General features: G+C 44.4%; 1 protein-coding gene across 1 annotated transcript in view; it reads left to right on the top strand.

Moving 5' to 3' along the window:
* Positions 1–15,690, top strand: part of LOC121843587 (fibronectin-like) — a 35,519-nt gene extending 19,829 nt beyond the window's left edge. The window contains exons 5-11 of the mRNA XM_042313315.1: positions 2,969–3,238; positions 7,402–7,671; positions 10,337–10,420; positions 10,504–10,677; positions 10,794–10,936; positions 14,358–14,452; positions 15,134–15,690. Of these exons, the coding sequence (XP_042169249.1) occupies positions 2,969–3,238; positions 7,402–7,671; positions 10,337–10,420; positions 10,504–10,677; positions 10,794–10,936; positions 14,358–14,452; positions 15,134–15,278 (1,181 nt within the window). The 3' untranslated portion in view covers positions 15,279–15,690. The remainder of the gene's footprint in view (positions 1–2,968; positions 3,239–7,401; positions 7,672–10,336; positions 10,421–10,503; positions 10,678–10,793; positions 10,937–14,357; positions 14,453–15,133) is intronic.
* The last annotated feature ends 3,999 nt before the right edge of the window (positions 15,691–19,689 follow it).

The following is a 19,689-nucleotide window of genomic DNA, read 5'->3' as shown; positions in this document are numbered from 1 at the left end:
CGTCCGCCCTCGTCTCGTGCCTCTCGGGGAGAGCTCTGGAGTGGGCAACCGCCGTATGGGGAGAAGGAGACGCAGCATTGGACCACTTCGAGGAGTTCACAGCTCTTCCACTTGAGAAAGGGAACGAGGAGCGCCCAGGAGTTCGCCCTGGAATTCCGGAACTTGTCCGCCGGAGCGGGATGGAACGACAGGGCCCTTATCGACCACTACCGATGCAGCCTGCGCGAGGACGTGTGACGGGAGTTGGCCTGCAGGGATGCCACCATCACTTTTGACCAACTGGTGGATCTGTCCATCTGGTTGGATAACCTGCTGGTCACCCGCGGACGTCCAGAGAGGGCTCTGTCGGTTCCATCTTCCAGCACCCCCGCTCTGGTGCCCATGGAGCTGGGAGGGACTGCTCTTAGGGAGGCTGGAGGAGGGCTCTGTCGGTTCCATCTTCCAGCACCCCCGCTCTGGTGCCCATGGAGCTGGGAGGCGCTGCATGTTGGGAGGCTGGAGGAGGGGCCTTCACGTGTACCATCTGTGGCAGCAGAGGGCACACTGCCGGTTGGTGCCGGGTTGGTCCCTCTGGGAGTCGAGGCAGCAGGCAGGGCACTCTGGCATCACCCCATGTGACTCTGCACCACTCTCATCCAGAGTCCTCTGTTGTTCAACTGTTTGTACCTGTTTGTTTTCCTGAGTTTTCCCCGCATTCCCAGCATAAGGCGCTAGTCGATTCAGTCACAGCTGGGAATTTTATCGACAGAGCGTTAGCCCTTAGTTTAGGGATCCCCATTGTTCCTGTGGTTAGACCATTCCCGGTACATGCTCTGGATAGTCGACCATTAGGGTCTGGGTTAATCAGGAAAGCCACTATCTCCCTGGCCATGGTGACGCAGGGGTCACGAGGAGAGAATCAGTCTCTTCCTCATTGACTCTCCTGCCTTTCCCTTGGTACTAGGCCTTCCCTGGTTAGCTCGTCTTGACCCCACCATTTCATGGCAACAGAACTCTCCCGAGTAGTTTTCGTTGGTGCTACCACAGTGGAAAGTCCAGACCAGGTCTCCACCCTGGATGGAGGTCTGCGCCCGTGCATTGATTATCGAGGTCTCAATCAAATCACGGTGAGGTACAGTTGCCCTCTACTTCTTATCGCCACGGCGATTGAGTCAATGCATGGGACGCACTTCTTCACTAAACTGGATCTCAGTAGCGCGTACAACTTGGTGCGTATCCGGGAAGGAGACAAGTGGAAGACGGCGTTTAGTACCACCTCAGGGCATTATGAGTACCTCGTCATGCCGTACAGGTTGATAAATGCTCCATCAGTCTTCCAATCTTTTGTAGACAAGATTTTCAGGGACCTGCACGGGCAGGGTGTAGTGGTGTATAACGATGACATTCTGATATACTCCGCTACGCGCGCCGAGCATGTGTCCTTGCTGCGTAGGGTACTTGGACGACTGATGGAGCATGACCTGTACGTCAAGGCTGAGAAATGCCTGTTCTTTCAGCAGGCCGTCTCCTTCCTAGGGTATCGCATTTCCACATCAGCGGTGGAGATGGACCGCATTTCAGCCGTGCATAATTGGCCGACTCCCACCACGGTAAAGGAGGTGCAGCGATTTTTAGGGTTTGCCAATTACTACCGGAGATTTATCCGGGGTTTTTGCCAGGTGGCTGCTCCCATTACCTCACTCCTGAAGGGGGTCCTGTACGTCTGCAGTGGTCGGTTGAGGCGGACATGGCTTTTGGGCACCTAAGAGCTCAGTTTACCTCTGCTCCCGTGCTGGCCCATCCGGATCCCTCTTTGGTGGAGGTAGTGGAGGTGGACGCATCTGAGGCTGGGATAGGAGCCGTGCTCTCATAGCGCTTGGGTACGCCACCGAAACTCCGACCTGTGCTTTCTTCTCGAAGAAGCTTAGTACGGCGGAGCTTAACTATAATGTGGGGGACCGGGAGCTGTTGGCTGTGATTAATGCGTTGAAGGCGTGGAGACATTGGCTTGAGGGGGCTAAACACCCTTTCCTCATCTCGACTGACCACCGCAACCTGGAGTACATCCGGGCAGCGAGGAGACTGAATCCTCGTCACGGCAAGGTGGGCCACGTTCTTTAGCCATTTTTTGCCCTACAGACCAGGTTCCCAGAATATGAAGGCAGACGCACTGTCCCGGCTGTATGACACAGAGGAGCGGCCCATGGATCAGACTCCTATACTCCCAGCTTCCTGCCTGGTAGCACTGGTCGTGTGGGAGCTGGACGCGGACATTGAGCAGGCGTTGCGTAAAGAGTCTGGTGAAGTCCACAAAGCACATTGCATGTATCAAACAGTTACATGACCTACAGTATCAAGCCAGTAATTTTTCCGACATTTTTGGACGACTAAACCACTATTGATTTATAACCACGAGTTACCACAAGTAAAAATGAAACGGGAGTGGCCTCCAATATTCCAGCACCATTTCAACATCATCTAATCACCTCTGTTTAGTCTAATACAGTCTTTAAAAAAGGTACCAAAAAACAATTTAGTCCAATCAACATAAGCTGAATATGATGTGGCTGTCCATGGTTCTGATTTATGTGTGTTTGCGTGCGCGTTCGTGCAAGTAGAAAGACGTGTTGACTCTGTAGAGAAACACCAAGGCCATCCTCCTCTCTTTCATGTTGACGAAATGGTCACTCTGTCATAAAGGAGAGGATTTATAATTACAACATTCTTTTCATTTATATTTATTTTTCTTTGGTGTGGCAACAATCTGGCAGCAGGACAGCACCGTTACTAAATGAATATAGCAGAAACCCTCATTTGTGTAACTTTACAAATCCAACTTCTGTTGTGACTTCTGTGTTTAGCTTGTTTCTTCCCATATCTAAAGGAATTGCAGGCAGCCTTTTCTACTTTGTCTACTATCCTACTTTTCTTCCTGCAGTTTATTTCTGGAGTTAAACTGTAGCCCTGACAGTAATGTATGTTCCCTTAGTACTTCCTGCTCCAGACCAGCTGACTGTTGACTTAGTGGACACCACATCAGCTGCTGTTAGCTGGAGCCAGCCACCAGGATTGGACCAGACCCAACATCATTACCAGATCTCCTACCACTGTCCAAGAACAAAACCACACATCACTACCACATCTTCACACAGCATCACTCTCTCTGACCTGAAACCTGCTACTCAGTACTCTGTCACTGTCTGCACTGTGCTGGACAATGGAAAGCAAAGTCAACTGGTGTCAACAACCCTCACCACAGGTAAGGAAGTACCCTACTTAAGTATTGTCTCTGGTGTCAAAGTTTATTACATTTGAACTAGTTATCAAAATGACTGAAGTAATCATAATGGATGTGTCAGCATGAGAAGTAAAGGTACATTATCTTTGACTACTATTCTACTTTTCCTCCTGTTAGAGGATAGAAATCCTCATCATTTCATGATTTAATTATTTCTATATAGTCTACACTTTCTCACTCTAAACTTCTAACACCAGTGGGAAGGGTGTGACTTCTTGACAATGATCACAATGTCTCCAACGTACAGCGCCCCTGAAGCAATTAGGATGAAGTGCCTTGTTCAAAGGCACAACATATTTTTCACCTTGTCCGCTCCGGTATTGAAACCTGCAACCTTTCGGTTTCTGGCCCAACATTGTAACCTCGAGGCTGCCTATCTCTACCTTACCCCTACCTACAGTACCTTCTGTTAATATTGAGGCTACCTGTCTCTACGTAACCCCTACCTACAGTACCCTCTGTTAATATTGAGGCTACCTGCCTCTACCTTACCCCTACCTACAGTGTCCTCTGTTAATATTGAGGCTACCTGCCTCTACCTTACCCCTACCTACAGTACCCTCTGTTAATATTGAGGCTACCTGCCTCTACCTTACCCCTACCTACAGTGTCCTCTGTTAATATTGAGGCTACCTGCCTCTACCTTACCCCTACCTACAGTACCCTTTGTTAATAGAGGCTACCTGCCTCTACCTTACCCCTACCTACAGTGTCCTCTGTTAATATTGAGGCTACCTGCCTCTACCTTACCCCTACCTACAGTACCCTCTGTTAATATTGAGGCTACCTGCCTCTACCTTACCCCTACCTACAGTGTCCTCTGTTAATATTGAGGCTACCTGTCTCTACGTAACCCCTACCTACAGTGTCCTCTGTTAATATTGAGGCTACCTGCCTCTACCTTACCCCTACCTACAGTACCCTTTGTTAATATTGAGGCTACCTGCCTCTACCTTACCCCTACCTACAGTGTCCTCTGTTAATATTGAGGCTACCTGCCTCTACCTTACCCCTACCTACAGTACCCTCTGTTAATATTGAGGCTACCTGCCTCTACCTTACCCCTACCTACAGTACCCTCTGTTAATATTGAGGCTACCAGCCTCTACATTACCCCTACCTACAGTACCCTCTGTTAATATTGAGTCTACCAGCCTCTACCTTACCCCTACCTACAGTACCCTCTGTTAATATTGAGGCTACCTGCCTCTACCTTACCCCTACCTACAGTACCCTCTGTTAATATTGAGGCTACCTGCCTCTACATTACCCCTACATACAGGCCCTCTGTTAATATTGAGGCTACCAGCCTCTACATTACCCCTACCTACAGTACCCTCTGTTAATATTGAGTCTACCAGCCTCTACCTTACCCCTACCTACAGTACCCTCTGTTAATATTGAGGCTACCTGCCTCTACCTTACCCCTACATACAGTACCCTCTGTTAATATTGAGGCTACCTGCCTCTACATTACCCCTACCTACAGTACCCTCTGTTAATATTGAGGCTACCTGCCTCTACCTTACCCCTACCTACAGTACCCTCTGTTAATATTGAGGCTACCTGTCTCTACATTACCCCTACCTACAGTACCCTCTGTTAATATTGAGTCTACCAGCCTCTACCTTACCCCTACATACAGTACCCTCTGTTAATATTGAGGCTACCTGCCTCTACCTTACCCCTACCTACAGTGTCCTCTGTTAATATTGAGGCTACCTGCCTCTACCTTACCCCTACCTACAGTACCCTCTGTTAATATTGAGGCTACCTGCCTCTACCTTACCCCTACCTACAGTGTCCTCTGTTAATATTGAGGCTACCAGCCTCTACCTTACCCCTACCTACAGTACCCTCTGTTAATATTGAGTCTACCAGCCTCTACCTTACCCCTACCTACAGTGTCCTCTGTTAATATTGAGGAAACTCAAATTAACTTTGAGCCCTTTAATTCAGATTTTTACATTGCAAACAGAAACAAATATTTTTCACGCCAAGGTAGCAGATCCAGCCAGATAGGTTGTGGAATCCATCAGTCCAAAACTGAGAGGTGCCGGATCCTGTTCCCGCAGGATCAGGATCAAATTAAACACTGATAGTAAAAAGACATTACCAATTATCTGACTTTAATAACTTGTTATTCAGAACATTTTCAGTGGTAGTTTTCGTTGGTGCTACCACAGTGGAAAGTCCAGACCAGGTCTCCACCCTGGATGGAGGTCTGCGCCCGTGCATTGATTATCGAGGTCTCAATCAAATCACGGTGAGGTACAGTTGCCCTCTACTTCTTATCGCCACGGCGATTGAGTCAATGCATGGGACGCACTTCTTCACTAAACTGGATCTCAGTAGCGCGTACAACTTGGTGCGTATCCGGGAAGGAGACAAGTGGAAGACGGCGTTTAGTACCACCTCAGGGCATTATGAGTACCTCGTCATGCCGTACAGGTTGATAAATGCTCCATCAGTCTTCCAATCTTTTGTAGACAAGATTTTCAGGGACCTGCAGGGTGTAGTGGTGTATATCGATGACAATCTGGTATACTCCGCTACACGTGTCCTTGGTGCGCAAGATACTTGGACGACTGTTGGAGCATGAACTGTACGTCAAGGCTGAGAAATGCCTGTTCTTTCAGCAAGCCGTCTCCTTCCTAGGATATTGCATTTCCACGTCAAGGGTGGAGATGGAGAGTGACCGCAATTCAGCCGTGCGTAATTGGCCGACTCCACCACCGTAAAGGAGGTGCAGCGATTTTTAGGGTTTGCCAATTACTAACAGAGATTAATCCGGGGTTTTGTTCAGGTGGCTGCTCCCATTAGCTCACTGCTGAAGGGGGTTCCTGTACGTCTGCAGTGGTCAGTTGAGGCGGGCAGGGCTTTTGGGCAACTAAGGGCTCTGTTGACCTCGGCGCCCGTGCTGGCCCATCCGCATCCCTCTTTAGCGTTCATAGTGGAGGTCGACGCATCTGAGGCTGGGATAGGAGCCGTGCTCTCATAGCGCTTGGGTACGCCACCGAAACTCCGACCTGTGCTTTCTTCTCGAAGAAGCTTAGCACGGCGGAGCTTAACTATAATGTGGGGGACCGGGAGCTGTTGGCTGTGATTAATGCGTTGAAGGCGTGGAGACATTGGCTTGAGGGGGCTAAACACCCTTTCCTCATCTCGACTGACCACCGCAACCTGGAGTACATCCAGCAGTGAGGAGACTGAATCCTCGTCAGGCAAGGTGGGCCATGTTCTTTACCCGTTTTGTGTTTACCCTGTCCTACAGACCAGGTTCCCAGAATATGAAGGCAGACGCACTGTCCCGGCTGTATGACACAGAGGAGCGGCCCATGGATCAGACTCCTATACTCCCAGCTTCCTGCCTGGTAGCACTGGTCGTGTGGGAGCTGGACGCGGACATTGAGCAGGCGTTGCGTAAAGAGTCTTGTGAAGTCCACAAAGCACATTGCATGTATCAAACAGTTACATGGCCTACAGTTTCAAGCCAGTAATTTTTCCGACATTTTTGGACGACTAAACCACTATTGATTTATAACCACGAGTTACCACAAGTAAAAAATGAAACGGGAGTGGCCTCCAATATTCCAGCACCATTTCAACATCATCTAATCACCTCTGTTTAGTCTAATACAGTCTTTAAAAAGGTACCAAAAAACAATTTAGTCCAATCAACATAAGCTGAATATGATGTGGCTGTCCATGGTTCTGATTTATGTGTGTTTGCGTGCGCGTTCGTGCAAGTAGAAAGACGTGTTGACTCTGTAGAGAAACACCAAGGCCATCCTCCTCTCTTTCATGTTGACGAAATGGTCACTCTGTCATAAAGGAGAGGATTTATAATTACAACATTCTTTTCATTTATATTTATTTTTCTTTGGTGTGGCAACAATCTGGCAGCAGGACAGCACCGTTACTAAATGAATATAGCAGAAACCCTCATTTGTGTAACTTTACAAATCCAACTTCTGTTGTGACTTCTGTGTTTAGCTTGTTTCTTCCCATATCTAAAGGAATTGCAGGCAGCCTTTTCTACTTTGTCTACTATCCTACTTTTCTTCCTGCAGTTTATTTCTGGAGTTAAACTGTAGCCCTGACAGTAATGTATGTTCCCTTAGTACTTCCTGCTCCAGACCAGCTGACTGTTGACTTAGTGGACACCACATCAGCTGCTGTTAGCTGGAGCCAGCCACCAGGATTGGACCAGACCCAACATCATTACCAGATCTCCTACCACTGTCCAAGAACAAAACCACACATCACTACCACATCTTCACACAGCATCACTCTCTCTGACCTGAAACCTGCTACTCAGTACTCTGTCACTGTCTGCACTGTGCTGGACAATGGAAAGCAAAGTCAACTGGTGTCAACAACCCTCACCACAGGTAAGGAAGTACCCTACTTAAGTATTGTCTCTGGTGTCAAAGTTTATTACATTTGAACTAGTTATCAAAATGACTGAAGTAATCATAATGGATGTGTCAGCATGAGAAGTAAAGGTACATTATCTTTGACTACTATTCTACTTTTCCTCCTGTTAGAGGATAGAAATCCTCATCATTTCATGATTTAATTATTTCTATATAGTCTACACTTTCTCACTCAACTTCTGACACCAGTGGGAAGGGTGTGACTTCTTGACAATGATCACAATGTCTCCAACGTACAGCGCCCCTGAAGCAATTAGGATGAAGTGCCTTGTTCAAAGGCACAACGTATTTTTCACCTTGTCCGCTCCGGTATTGCAACCTGCAACCTTTCGGTTTCTGGCCCAACATTGTAACCTCGAGGCTGCCTATCTCTACCTTACCCCTACCTACAGTACCTTCTGTTAATATTGAGGCTACCTGTCTCTACGTAACCCCTACCTACAGTACCCTCTGTTAATATTGAGGCTACCTGCCTCTACCTTACCCCTACCTACAGTGTCCTCTGTTAATATTGAGGCTACCTGCCCTTACCTTACCCCTACCTACAGTACCCTCTGTTAATATTGAGGCTACCTGCCTCTACCTTACCCCTACCTACAGTGTCCTCTGTTAATATTGAGGCTACCTGCCTCTACCTTACCCCTACCTACAGTGTCCTCTGTTAATATTGAGGCTACCTGTCTCTACGTAACCCCTACCTACAGTGTCCTCTGTTAATATTGAGGCTACCTGCCTCTACCTTACCCCTACCTACAGTACCCTCTGTTAATATTGAGGCTACCTGCCTCTACCTTACCCCTACCTACAGTACCCTCTGTTAATATTGAGGCTACCTGTCTCTACCTTACCCCTACCTACAGTATCCTCTGTTAATATTGAGGCTACCTGCCTCTACCTTACCCTTACCTACAGTACCCTCTGTTAATATTGAGGCTACCTGTCTCTACCTTACCCCTACCTACAGTATCCTCTGTTAATATTGAGGCTACCTGCCTCTACCTTACCCCTACCTACAGTACCCTCTGTTAATATTGAGGCTACCTGCCTCTACCTTACCCCTACCTACAGTGTCCTCTGTTAATATTGAGGCTACCTGTCTCTACCTTACCCCTACCTACAGTGTCCTCTGTTAATATTGAGGCTACCTGCCTCTACATTACCCCTACCTACAGTACCCTCTGTTAATATTGAGGCTACCAGCCTCTACATTACCCCTACCTACAGTACCCTCTGTTAATATTGAGGCTACCAGCCTCTACCTTACCCCTACCTACAGTACCCTCTGTTAATATTGAGTCTACCAGCCTCTACCTTACCCCTACATACAGTACCCTCTGTTAATATTGAGGCTACCAGCCTCTACATTACCCCTACCTACAGTACCCTCTGTTAATATTGAGGCTACCAGCCTCTACATTACCCCTACCTACAGTACCCTCTGTTAATATTGAGGCTACCTGCCTCTACCTTACCCCTACCTACAGTGTCCTCTGTTAATATTGAGTCTACCAGCCTCTACCTTACCCCTACCTACAGTACCCTCTGTTAATATTGAGACAACCTGCCTCTACCTTACCCCTACCTACAGTGTCCTCTGTTAATATTGAGGCTACCTGCCTCTACCTTACCCCTACCTACAGTACCCTCTGTTAATATTGAGGCTACCTGCCTCTACCTTACCCCTACCTACAGTGTCCTCTGTTAATATTGAGGCTACCAGCCTCTACCTTACCCCTACCTACAGTACCCTCTGTTAATATTGAGTCTACCAGCCTCTACCTTACCCCTACCTACAGTGTCCTCTGTTAATATTGAGGCTACCTGCCTCTACCTTACCCCTACCTACAGTACCCTCTGTTAATATTGAGGCTACCTGCCTCTACCTTACCCCTACCTACAGTGTCCTCTGTTAATATTGAGGCTACCAGCCTCTACCTTACCCCTACCTACAGTACCCTCTGTTAATATTGAGTCTACCAGCCTCTACCTTACCCCTACCTACAGTGTCCTCTGTTAATATTGAGGCTACCTGCCTCTACCTTACCCCTACCTACAGTGTCCTCTGTTAATATTGAGGCTACCTGCCTCTACCTTACCCCTACCTACAGTACCCTCTGTTAATATTGAGGCTACCTACCTCTACCTTACCCCTACCTACAGTGTCCTCTGTTAATATTGAGGCTACCTGCCTCTACCTTACCCCTACCTACAGTGTCCTCTGTTAATATTGAGGCTACCTGCCTCTACCTTACCCCTACCTACAGTACCCTCTGTTAATATTGAGGCTACCTGCCTCTACCTTACCCCTACCTACAGTGTCCTCTGTTAATATTGAGGCTACCTGCCTCTACCTTACCCCTACCTACAGTGTCCTCTGTTAATATTGAGGAAACTCAAATTAACTTTGAGCCCTTTAATTCAGATTTTTACATTGCAAACAGAAACAAATATTTTTCACGCCAAGGTAGCAGATCCAGCCAGATAGGTTGTGGAATCCATCAGTCCAAAACTGAGAGCTGCCGGATCCTGTTCCTGCAGAATCCAGCACAAATAAAACACTGATACAGTAAAAGACATTACCACATTACCAAAGATCTGACTTTAATAACTTGTTATTCAGAACATTTCCAGTGGTGGAAGAGACCCTCCACAGTTGCTGCAGTGTTTGTTCTACTGGCTGTGATCATGGGCCTGTGGGATTCCTGTAAGTGAACATTGTTTTTTACTAAAACATTTTTGTCAATGTTGTGACAGTTACACATTTTGATTGACTTTTCCATTTTACAGATGCAACTTCAGAGCGAGACCAGCTACAGAATAGTCTAAATACCAGGACCACGGAGAGAGACCAGTTGCAGAATATTCTAAATACCAGGACCACTGAGAGAGACCAGTTGCAGAATATTCTAAATACCAGGACCACTGAGAGAGACCAGTTACAGACCAGGCTTAAGTTCTATGGTGAGTGCAGTCTTTTATTCTCATAATTTAGAATTATAATTACATTTCATACTTAGAAGAGATGTAATATATTTGTAGACTTTTAAATGCCTGCTGTTCTGTTGTGATTATCTCAGAGAAACCCTGTCTGGATGGATGGTGGAAGTTTGGCACCAGCTGTTATTTTCTCTCCTCCACGATGAAAGGAGCTGCGAGTGGTCAGAAGGAGTGCAGAACAATGGGTGCTGACTTGGTTATTATAAACAGCAAAGAAGAACAGGTAATAGATAATACATTAGTAATACTATAATACTACTGTTTCATTATTATTATTATCTCTCATTCATTTTCAACATGTTTAATTCTGTGTGGTTAGAGGGTTAATTCTGTGTGGTTAGAGGGTTAATTCTGTGTGGTTACAGGGTTAATTCTGTGTGGTTACAGGGTTAATTCTGTGTGGTTACAGGGTTAATTCTGTGTGGTTAGAGGGTTAATTCTGTGTGGTTACAGGGTTAATTCTGTGTGGTTAGAGGGTTAATTCTGTGTGGTTACAGGGTTAATTCTGTGTGGTTACAGGGTTAATTCTGTGTGGTTACAGGGTTAATTCTGTGTGGTTAGAGGGTTAATTCTGTGTGGTTAGAGGGTTAATTCTGTGTGGTTACAGGGTTAATTCTGTACAGGGTTAATTCTGTGTGGTTACAGGGTTAATTCTGTGTGGTTACAGGGTTAATTCTGTGTGGTTACAGGGTTAATTCTGTGTGGTTACAGGGTTAATTCTGTGTGGTTACAGGGTTAATTCTGTGTGGTTACAGGGTTAATTCTGTGTGGTTACAGGGTTAATTCTGTGTGGTTAGAGGGTTAATTCTGTGTGGTTACAGGGTTAATTCTGTGTGGTTAAGGGTTAATTCTGTGTGGTTACAGGGTTAATTCTGTGTGGTTACAGGGTTAATTCTGTGTGGTTACAGGGTTAATTCTGTGTGGTTACAGGGTTAATTCTGTGTGGTTACAGGGTTAATTCTGTGTGGTTACAGGGTTAATTCTGTGTGGTTACATGGTTAATTCTGTGTGGTTAGAGGGTTAATTCTGTGTGGTTACAGGGTTAATTCTGTGTGGTTACAGGGTTAATTCTGTGTGGTTACAGGGTTAATTCTGTGTGGTTAAGGGTTAATTCTGTGTGGTTACAGGGTTAATTCTGTGTGGTTACAGGGTTAATTCTGTGTGGTTAAGGGTTAATTCTGTGTGGTTACAGGGTTAATTCTGTGTGGTTACAGGGTTAATTCTGTGTGGTTACAGGGTTAATTCTGTGTGGTTAGAGGGTTAATTCTGTGTGGTTACAGGGTTAATTCTGTGTGGTTACAGGGTTAATTCTGTGTGGTTACAGGGTTAATTCTGTGTTGTTACAGGGTTAATTCTGTGTGGTTACAGGGTTAATTCTGTGTGGCTACAGGGTTAATTCTGTGTGGTTACAGTGGTGAAACCGAAACAATTCAAAAGGTTAGTGTCTATGGTTAGGGGTTAAGGTTAGTGTCTATGGTTAGGGGTTAAGGTTAGTGGCTATGGTTAGGGGTTAAGGTTAGTGTCTATGGTTAGGGGTTAAGGTTAGTGGCTATGGTTAGGGGTTAAGGTTAGCGTCTATGGTTAGGGGTTAAGGTTAGCGTCTATGGTTAGGGGTTAAGGTTAGCGTCTATGGTTAGGGGTTAAGGTTAGCGTCTATGGTTAGGGGTTAAGGTTAGCGTCTATGGTTAGGGGTTAAGGTTAGCGTCTATGGTTAGGGGTTAAGGTTAGCGTCTATGGTTAGGGGTTAAGGTTAGCGTCTATGGTTAGGGGTTAAGGTTAGCGTCTATGGTTAGGGGTTAAGGTTAGCGTCTATGGTTAGGGGTTAAGGTTAGCGTCTATGGTTAGGGGTTAAGGTTAGTGTCTATGGTTAGGGGTTAAGGTTAGTGTCTATGGTTAGGGGTTAAGGTTAGTGTCTATGGTTAGGGGTTAAGGTTAGTGTCTATGGTTAGGGGTTAAGGTTAGTGTCTATGGTTAGGGGTTAAGGTTAGTGTCTATGGTTAGGGGTTAAGGTTAGTGTCTATGGTTAGGGGTTAAGGTTAGTGTCTATGGTTAGGGGTTAAGGTTAGTGTCTATGGTTAGGGGTTAAGGTTAGCTGCTATGGTTAGGGGTTAAGGTTAGCAGCTATGGTTAGGGGTTAAGGTTAGTAGCTATGGTTAGGGGTTAAGGTTAGTAGCTATGGTTAGGGGTTAAGGTTAGTGTCTATGGTTAGGGGTTAAGGTTAGTGTCTATGGTTAGGGGTTAAGGTTAGTGTCTATGGTTAGGGGTTAAGGTTAGCAGCTATGGTTAGGGGTTAAGGTTAGCTGCTATGGTTAGGGGTTAAGGTTAGTGTCTATGGTTAGGGGTTAAGGTTAGTGTCTATGGTTAGGGTTAAGGTTAGTGGTTATGGTTAGGGGTTAAGGTTAGTGTCTATGGTTAGGGTTAAGGTTAGTGTCTATGGTTAGGGGTTAAGGTTAGTGTCTTTGGTTAGGGGTTAAGGTTAGTGTCTTTGGTTAGGGGTTAAGGTTAGTGTCTTTGGTTAGGGGTTAAGGTTAGCTGCTATGGTTAGGGGTTAAGGTTAGTGTCTATGGTTAGGGTTAAGGTTAGTGTCTATGGTTAGGGGTTAAGGTTAGCTGCTATGGTTAGGGGTTAAGGTTAGCTGCTATGGTTAGGGGTTAAGGTTAGTGTCTATGGTTAGGGGTTAAGGTTAGTGTCTATGGTTAGGGGTTAAGGTTAGTGTCTTTGGTTAGGGGTTAAGGTTAGCTGCTATGGTTAGGGGTTAAGGTTAGTGGCTATGGTTAGGGGTTAAGGTTAGTGTCTATGGTTAGGGGTTAAGGTTAGCTGCTATGGTTAGGGGTTAAGGTTAGCTGCTATGGTTAGGGGTTAAGGTTAGTAGCTATGGTTAGGGGTTAAGGTTAGCTGCTATGGTTAGGGGTTAAGGTTAGTGTCTATGGTTAGGGGTTAAGGTTAGTGGTTATGGTTAGGGGTTAAGGTTAGTGGCTATGGTAACTGGTTAAGGTTAGTGTCTATGGTTAGGGGTTAAGGTTAGCTGCTATGGTTAGGGGTTAAGGTTAGTGTCTATGGTTAGGGGTTAAGGTTAGTGTCTATGGTTAGGGGTTAAGGTTAGTGTCTTTGGTTAGGGGTTAAGGTTAGTGGCTATGGTAACTGGTTAAGGTTAGTGTCTATGGTTAGGGGTTAAGGTTAGTGGTTATGGTTAGGGGTTAAGGTTAGTGGCTATGGTAACTGGTTAAGGTTAGAGCTATGGGTTTGGAAAGATTAAAACGAAAATGATTAAACACAACACTCTGTTTCCATCAAGTACTCTCCCAGCTTCCTAGATCATTGTGAACTGCCTTATTGCAGTCCTCAGAGCAGAGAGCTTGGTCTGTGTGGTCTGAGCACGCTTCCCCTCGAGCATCATGAGTTTGCACCAGTGTTCTGCAACAGTTTTGTATTTTTTTTGTGAGTTCTGAGGAAGGAATATATGGAAGTACTCAGGACCTTTTCAAACATCCTAAATCACCTTGTATTTCTAGTGACCAGAACGACTACATTTTACTACTACTACTATTAGACTACTATTACTATTATTTATAAAATGTAAAAGTGTTTCTCCGCTGTGGAGATGAAATAATGGCCATTGTTTTTTATCCACAATTCTATTCTAGATATTTATCCATGGATTTAAGAAGAATGTCTGGATTGGTACATATAAAAAAGACAGAATCTGGAAGTGGGTTGACGACACACCATTTAAACCTACGTGAGTGAACAGGTTCTGGAGGACTTTTACACTTTTCTGTTGTAATAAATGACTTTTTACAGTCTGATAATCTTGTCTTCAGCCAGCTCTCTCTCTCCCTCTCTGTAGAATGGTAACAACTGAGCCTGGGGACTAGGTTAACTGTCTGATTCTCTATGTAGAATGGTAACAACTGAGCCTGGGGACTAGGTTAACTGTCTGATTCTCTCTGTAGAATGGTAACAACTGAGCCTGGGGACTAGGTTAACTGTCTGATTCTCTATGTAGAATGGTAACAACTGAGCCTGGGGACTAGGTTAACTGTCTGATTCTCTATGTAGAATGGTAACAACTGAGCCTGGGGACTAGGTTAACTGTCTGATTCTCTATGTAGAATGGTAACATCTGAGCCTGGGGACTAGGTTAACTGTCTGATTCTCTATGTAGAATGGTAACAACTGAGCCTGGGGACTAGGTTAACTGTCTGATTCTCTATGTAGAATGGTAACAACTGAGCCTGGGGACTAGGTTAACTGTCTGATTCTCTCTGTAGAATGGTAACAACTGAGCCTGGGGACTAGGTTAACTGTCTGATTCTCTATGTAGAATGGATAACAACTGAGCCTGGGGACTAGGTTAACTGTCTGATTCTCTATTTTGTATTGGATGATTTTCAACTCTGATTCTCTGTGTTGTTTATAGCTATTGGATGGAAGGGGAACCAAATAACTTCCATGGCGAGTGTGTTGAGATCTCACAGACGGCATCAGACCCACTGAAGAGTTGGAAGGATGGACCGTGTACTACTCCAAAACACTGGGTGTGTGAAAAACCGTTCACACCGTAGTCTAATTATAGTAGCTACTGTAACCCCATATCTCATGGAGTTGTTCTGGTTTTCACTGTTAGGCTTAAACTGTTTCTGTTTCTATGTGTAACTAACTACATTGAAAGATGTATTCATGTCTTTAAAGACTCCAGAGCTATGTGGAGTCTACCGTTCATCAGGCCCAGGGGAGTGGAACTGTGGGTTTGTAGGCTGTGGTTTGTCTTTTTTTTTTTTTTACCATATTTACCATTTTTACCACTATGGTGTGCACATAACAGTATCTTGTTAGATTGTTTTCATTTCAATACTTTTTCAAGTTTTTACAGCTATCAATCCATTTGATATGCAGCAGTGTTCTATGTTTGCTTCCATTCTGTTCCATATGTTCCATGTGTTCATTCTACTGATTAAATACATCTATATACTGTGATCCAGGTATCTAATTTACTTGTCAGGTATACTGTATTACTAAGTGTTATAATATACAAATAGTAACTCCAGTGTTTTCCTTCTTAATGGTGTCAGTTAATAGCACAGTAGAAACACTTTATTTAATAGATAGAAAACAGTCCTTATCAGTAAAGTTATTGAAGTACCAGAATTGACCACTAGATGTGTTGTGTCATCCATGGACATGTGACCAGAGACTGTATTCACAAAGCGTCCCAGAGTAATAAGAGTGCTGATCAAGAAACAGTTTTTTTCTTTGACCTCTCTCTCGTAATGTTAGTATATATTTTTGCTTAGCTTACCCAGTACAAAGGAACCAATGGGATAGTCCCAAAAGTGCGAACTCTGCCCAACCACCAACACAATACTGCTGTTGGATAAAATATTCACATTTAAAACATCTGTGCAGTATTCTGTAGCGACACATACTACCCGTTTCCAACCACTTACACATGTTCAGGATAAACCCAAATGAACCATGTTACCTTGTATCTGAACCCACTGTCCAATGGTACGTTAGTTCATTATTGTTTGGCGAAATAAGGTAACTGATATCCTGATGTTGACACAATGTAGGGTGTTTAAACTGTTAAACACACGTTACTCCAATCTTACATTTCACTCTGTACATTTTGCTACGTTTGTATTATTTACAAACCAATATCACAGTTGGATGCATCTGTTTTCACTTCTCAAAGACTTATTTTCTCCATTTCACCAGATATGATCATTGTCTGCATTCTCTAGTTGCGCCGTGATTGGCTCAGTGTTCTGTCAGACGTGGGACACTGTCACCACAAAATCTACAGGGATCGCTCGAAAATTCAAGCCCCTTTCATGCTGCCTTATATTTACCACAGATTGGCCACAGATAAAATGACATCAAATCACGTTACATCTACCGTAGCTTTGATTGGGCTGATCATGTCAACATCATACTTTCAAAATCTTAGCTATCAAGCTAGACAAGCAATCATCATCATGAATCAAGTTGACAATCTACTGGCAAATCCTTTTCAATCCTTGTCATATGAACAGAAATTATAGATAAAACGTATCACTGCTCATCGGCCATTGGACATAAACATTAGACAACAAGTTGGAAATCACAAATTCAACAATGAGTGGTTCAGAAGGAATCAGTGGCTAACAGCAAGTGTTGCATAGCAATAACTATCCTGCTATTCAGTGGAGAGGGTGTGTGTGGTTCAAGTCTGGGTTTAAGAGTCTCTTTTCCAACCTTAATAAGATAACACACATGCAACAACATGGGCCAGAATAGGATGAAAACATTGTCCATGCTGTCAATCCAGCATGACTTCTGCCAAGTTCAAAAGAACTGGAAACTCGGAACTGGGAAATCTCAGACTTGAGTGAGTTCAAGACAACTGGGACATTGGAAAAAACAAGGGACACTTACTGATGCTGTTGTCTGTTAGAAAAAAATGCACAGTTGAGGGAAAGGGTCATGGTTCGTTTTTGAAAGACTCTCTCCAATATGAATAGTTTCCTCTGAATCCACTGATTCTGTCATTCATCTGGAGAATGTTTTAGTATTTCTCCTGGATACTTTTGTTCAGTTCGTTCAGTTTCCCAAATATGTCTGTTACCTTTGGCAAGGAGACACATGTTCTTTTTATTAAACAGATTTTAGCATGGGGGGGGGGCAAAAATATATATAAAATGTTGATGCCAGCAAAGCCACTAAACAATACACTAACTGTACTATAACGGTGACAAACGCTGCACACAATGCTGTCCCAACAGCAGAGTCCCAACACCTTACCAAATCAAATTGTATTGGTCACATACACATGGTTAGCAGATGTTAATGCGAGTGTAGAGAAATGCTTGTGCTTCTAGTTCCGACCGTGAAGTAATATCTAACAAGTAATCTAACAATTTAACAACAACTACCTTATACACACAAGTGTAAGGGAATGATTAAGAATATGTACATATAAATATATGGATGAGCGATGGCCAAACGGCATAGGCAAGATGCAGTGGATGGTATAGAGTACAGTATATACATATGAGATGAGTAAAGTAGGGTATGTAAACATTATATGAAGTGGCATTGTTTATTAAGTGACTAGTGATACATTTATTACATTCAATTATTAATTATTAAAGTGGCTAGAGATTGAGTCTGTACGTTGGCAGCAGCCACTCAATGTTAGTGATGGCTGTTTAACAGTCTGATGGCCTTGAGATAGAAGCTGTTTTTCAGTCTCTTGGTCCCAGCTTTGATGCACCTGTACTGACCTCGCCTTCTGGATGATAGCGGGGTGAACAGGCAGTGGCTCGGGTGGTTGTTGTCCTTGATGATCTTTATGGCCTTCCTGTAACATCGGGTGGTGTAGGTGTACTGGAGGGCAGGTAGTTTGGACCCGGTGATGCGTTGTGCAGACCTCACTACCCTCTGGAGAGCCTTAAGGTTGTGGGCGGAGCAGTTGCTGTACCAGGCGGAGGAGCACTTTGGGATCTATTTCCCAATCCGAAGTCAGTTGACTTGCCGATAAGGGAAATCAAACAGCTGATCGAGCTGTCATGTGTAACGGTTTTCTAGGTGTGAAGGAGAGTCAGACCAAACTGCAGCGTGTAGATTGCGATCCATGTTTAATGAACAACGTACAACACGAGTAAACACAAACACTACAAAACAAAAAATGTACCGAAACAGCCTATACTGGTGCAAACTAACATAGAGGACACTAAGGACAATCACCCACGACAAACTCAAAGAATATGGCTGCCTAAATATGGTTCCCAATCAGAGACAACGATAAACACCTGCCTCTGATTGAGAACCACTCCAGACAGCCATAGACTTTGCTAGATAACCCCACTAGCTACAATCCCAATACATACACACCAAAACCCCATGCCACACCCTGGCCTGACCCAATACATGAAGAAAATCACAAAATACTTAGACCAGGGCGTGACATCATGTGACTGAATGCTGCAGACAATGCATTCAGGGGTCAATGTTTCACTGGATGAGTGTCAACAAGATGCATACCCAGCATTGTTAAAATAACAGTTGTAATTCAATCTGAGCATACTAGTTCACGCCCTAAAAGAAGACGAGGTTCCAATGTAGTCCATGAAGAGGTAGTCCATGAAGAGGTAGTCCATGAAGAGGTAGGTCTATTAGAATGATGGGCACAGCTATTCTACTGCACTATTACAGCAGTAACTACTGTTCACATTTTTCAAAAGTGAAGACTGAAATCCAGCTTTGTAGAATCCGGTTTATCTTGTCACAAAGTGTCCTGGTTCAATTATATTCAGTTTCAGAGAAAATAGTGTCAAATAGTGACTACAAAATCCAAGTAAAAACCAAGGCAAACAGCAGGAAGTGAAGTTACTGTACGGTATGGTAGGACGGGCTAGGAGGTATGGTTGGGCGGGCTAGGAGGTATGGTTGGGCGGGCTAGGAGGTATGGTAGGGCGGGCTAGGCCTCCTAAGGTCCGCCCATAACATCGTCCCTGTTGCCAGGAAACAAAACCAAAGCATGGATTGCTGTCACACCTTGTCCATAGACAGCTTACAGAGTAAGGAATCCAATGTGTTATTTTGTAATTTGGGTGAACTATCCCTTTAACACATTTAGATTTTAGATCCTGTACTTTGCGTTGGAATTACCCATATACTGTAGTTGTTTAAGGTCCTACAATGGCAGAGGGCAGTATCTGCATTTTAGGGGTCAAAGGTGTCGTGTCTTTGGCTATGCCAGATTAAGTGATATGACATACTATTCTATAAAACCCTTTCTCCGTAATTAAATTGACCTGATTGAGCTAATCAGGTAAATGTAATTAACTAGAAAGTCGGGACACCACAAAATAATGTTTATAGAGCTGTTATCTTCCGAATAAACTCTTAAAGACCTAGTAATATTTTACATCAACAGCAGTCAATATTAATGGTCACCTTAATTCAGTCTCATCGGAACGTTGTAAATTCTTG

This window comes from Oncorhynchus tshawytscha, unplaced genomic scaffold (assembly GCF_018296145.1).
Source record: "Oncorhynchus tshawytscha isolate Ot180627B unplaced genomic scaffold, Otsh_v2.0 Un_contig_7804_pilon_pilon, whole genome shotgun sequence".
NCBI lineage: Eukaryota > Metazoa > Chordata > Actinopteri > Salmoniformes > Salmonidae > Oncorhynchus > Oncorhynchus tshawytscha.
Note: the sequence above shows the minus strand (reverse complement) of the source record. Positions and strands in the feature narration are given on the sequence as shown.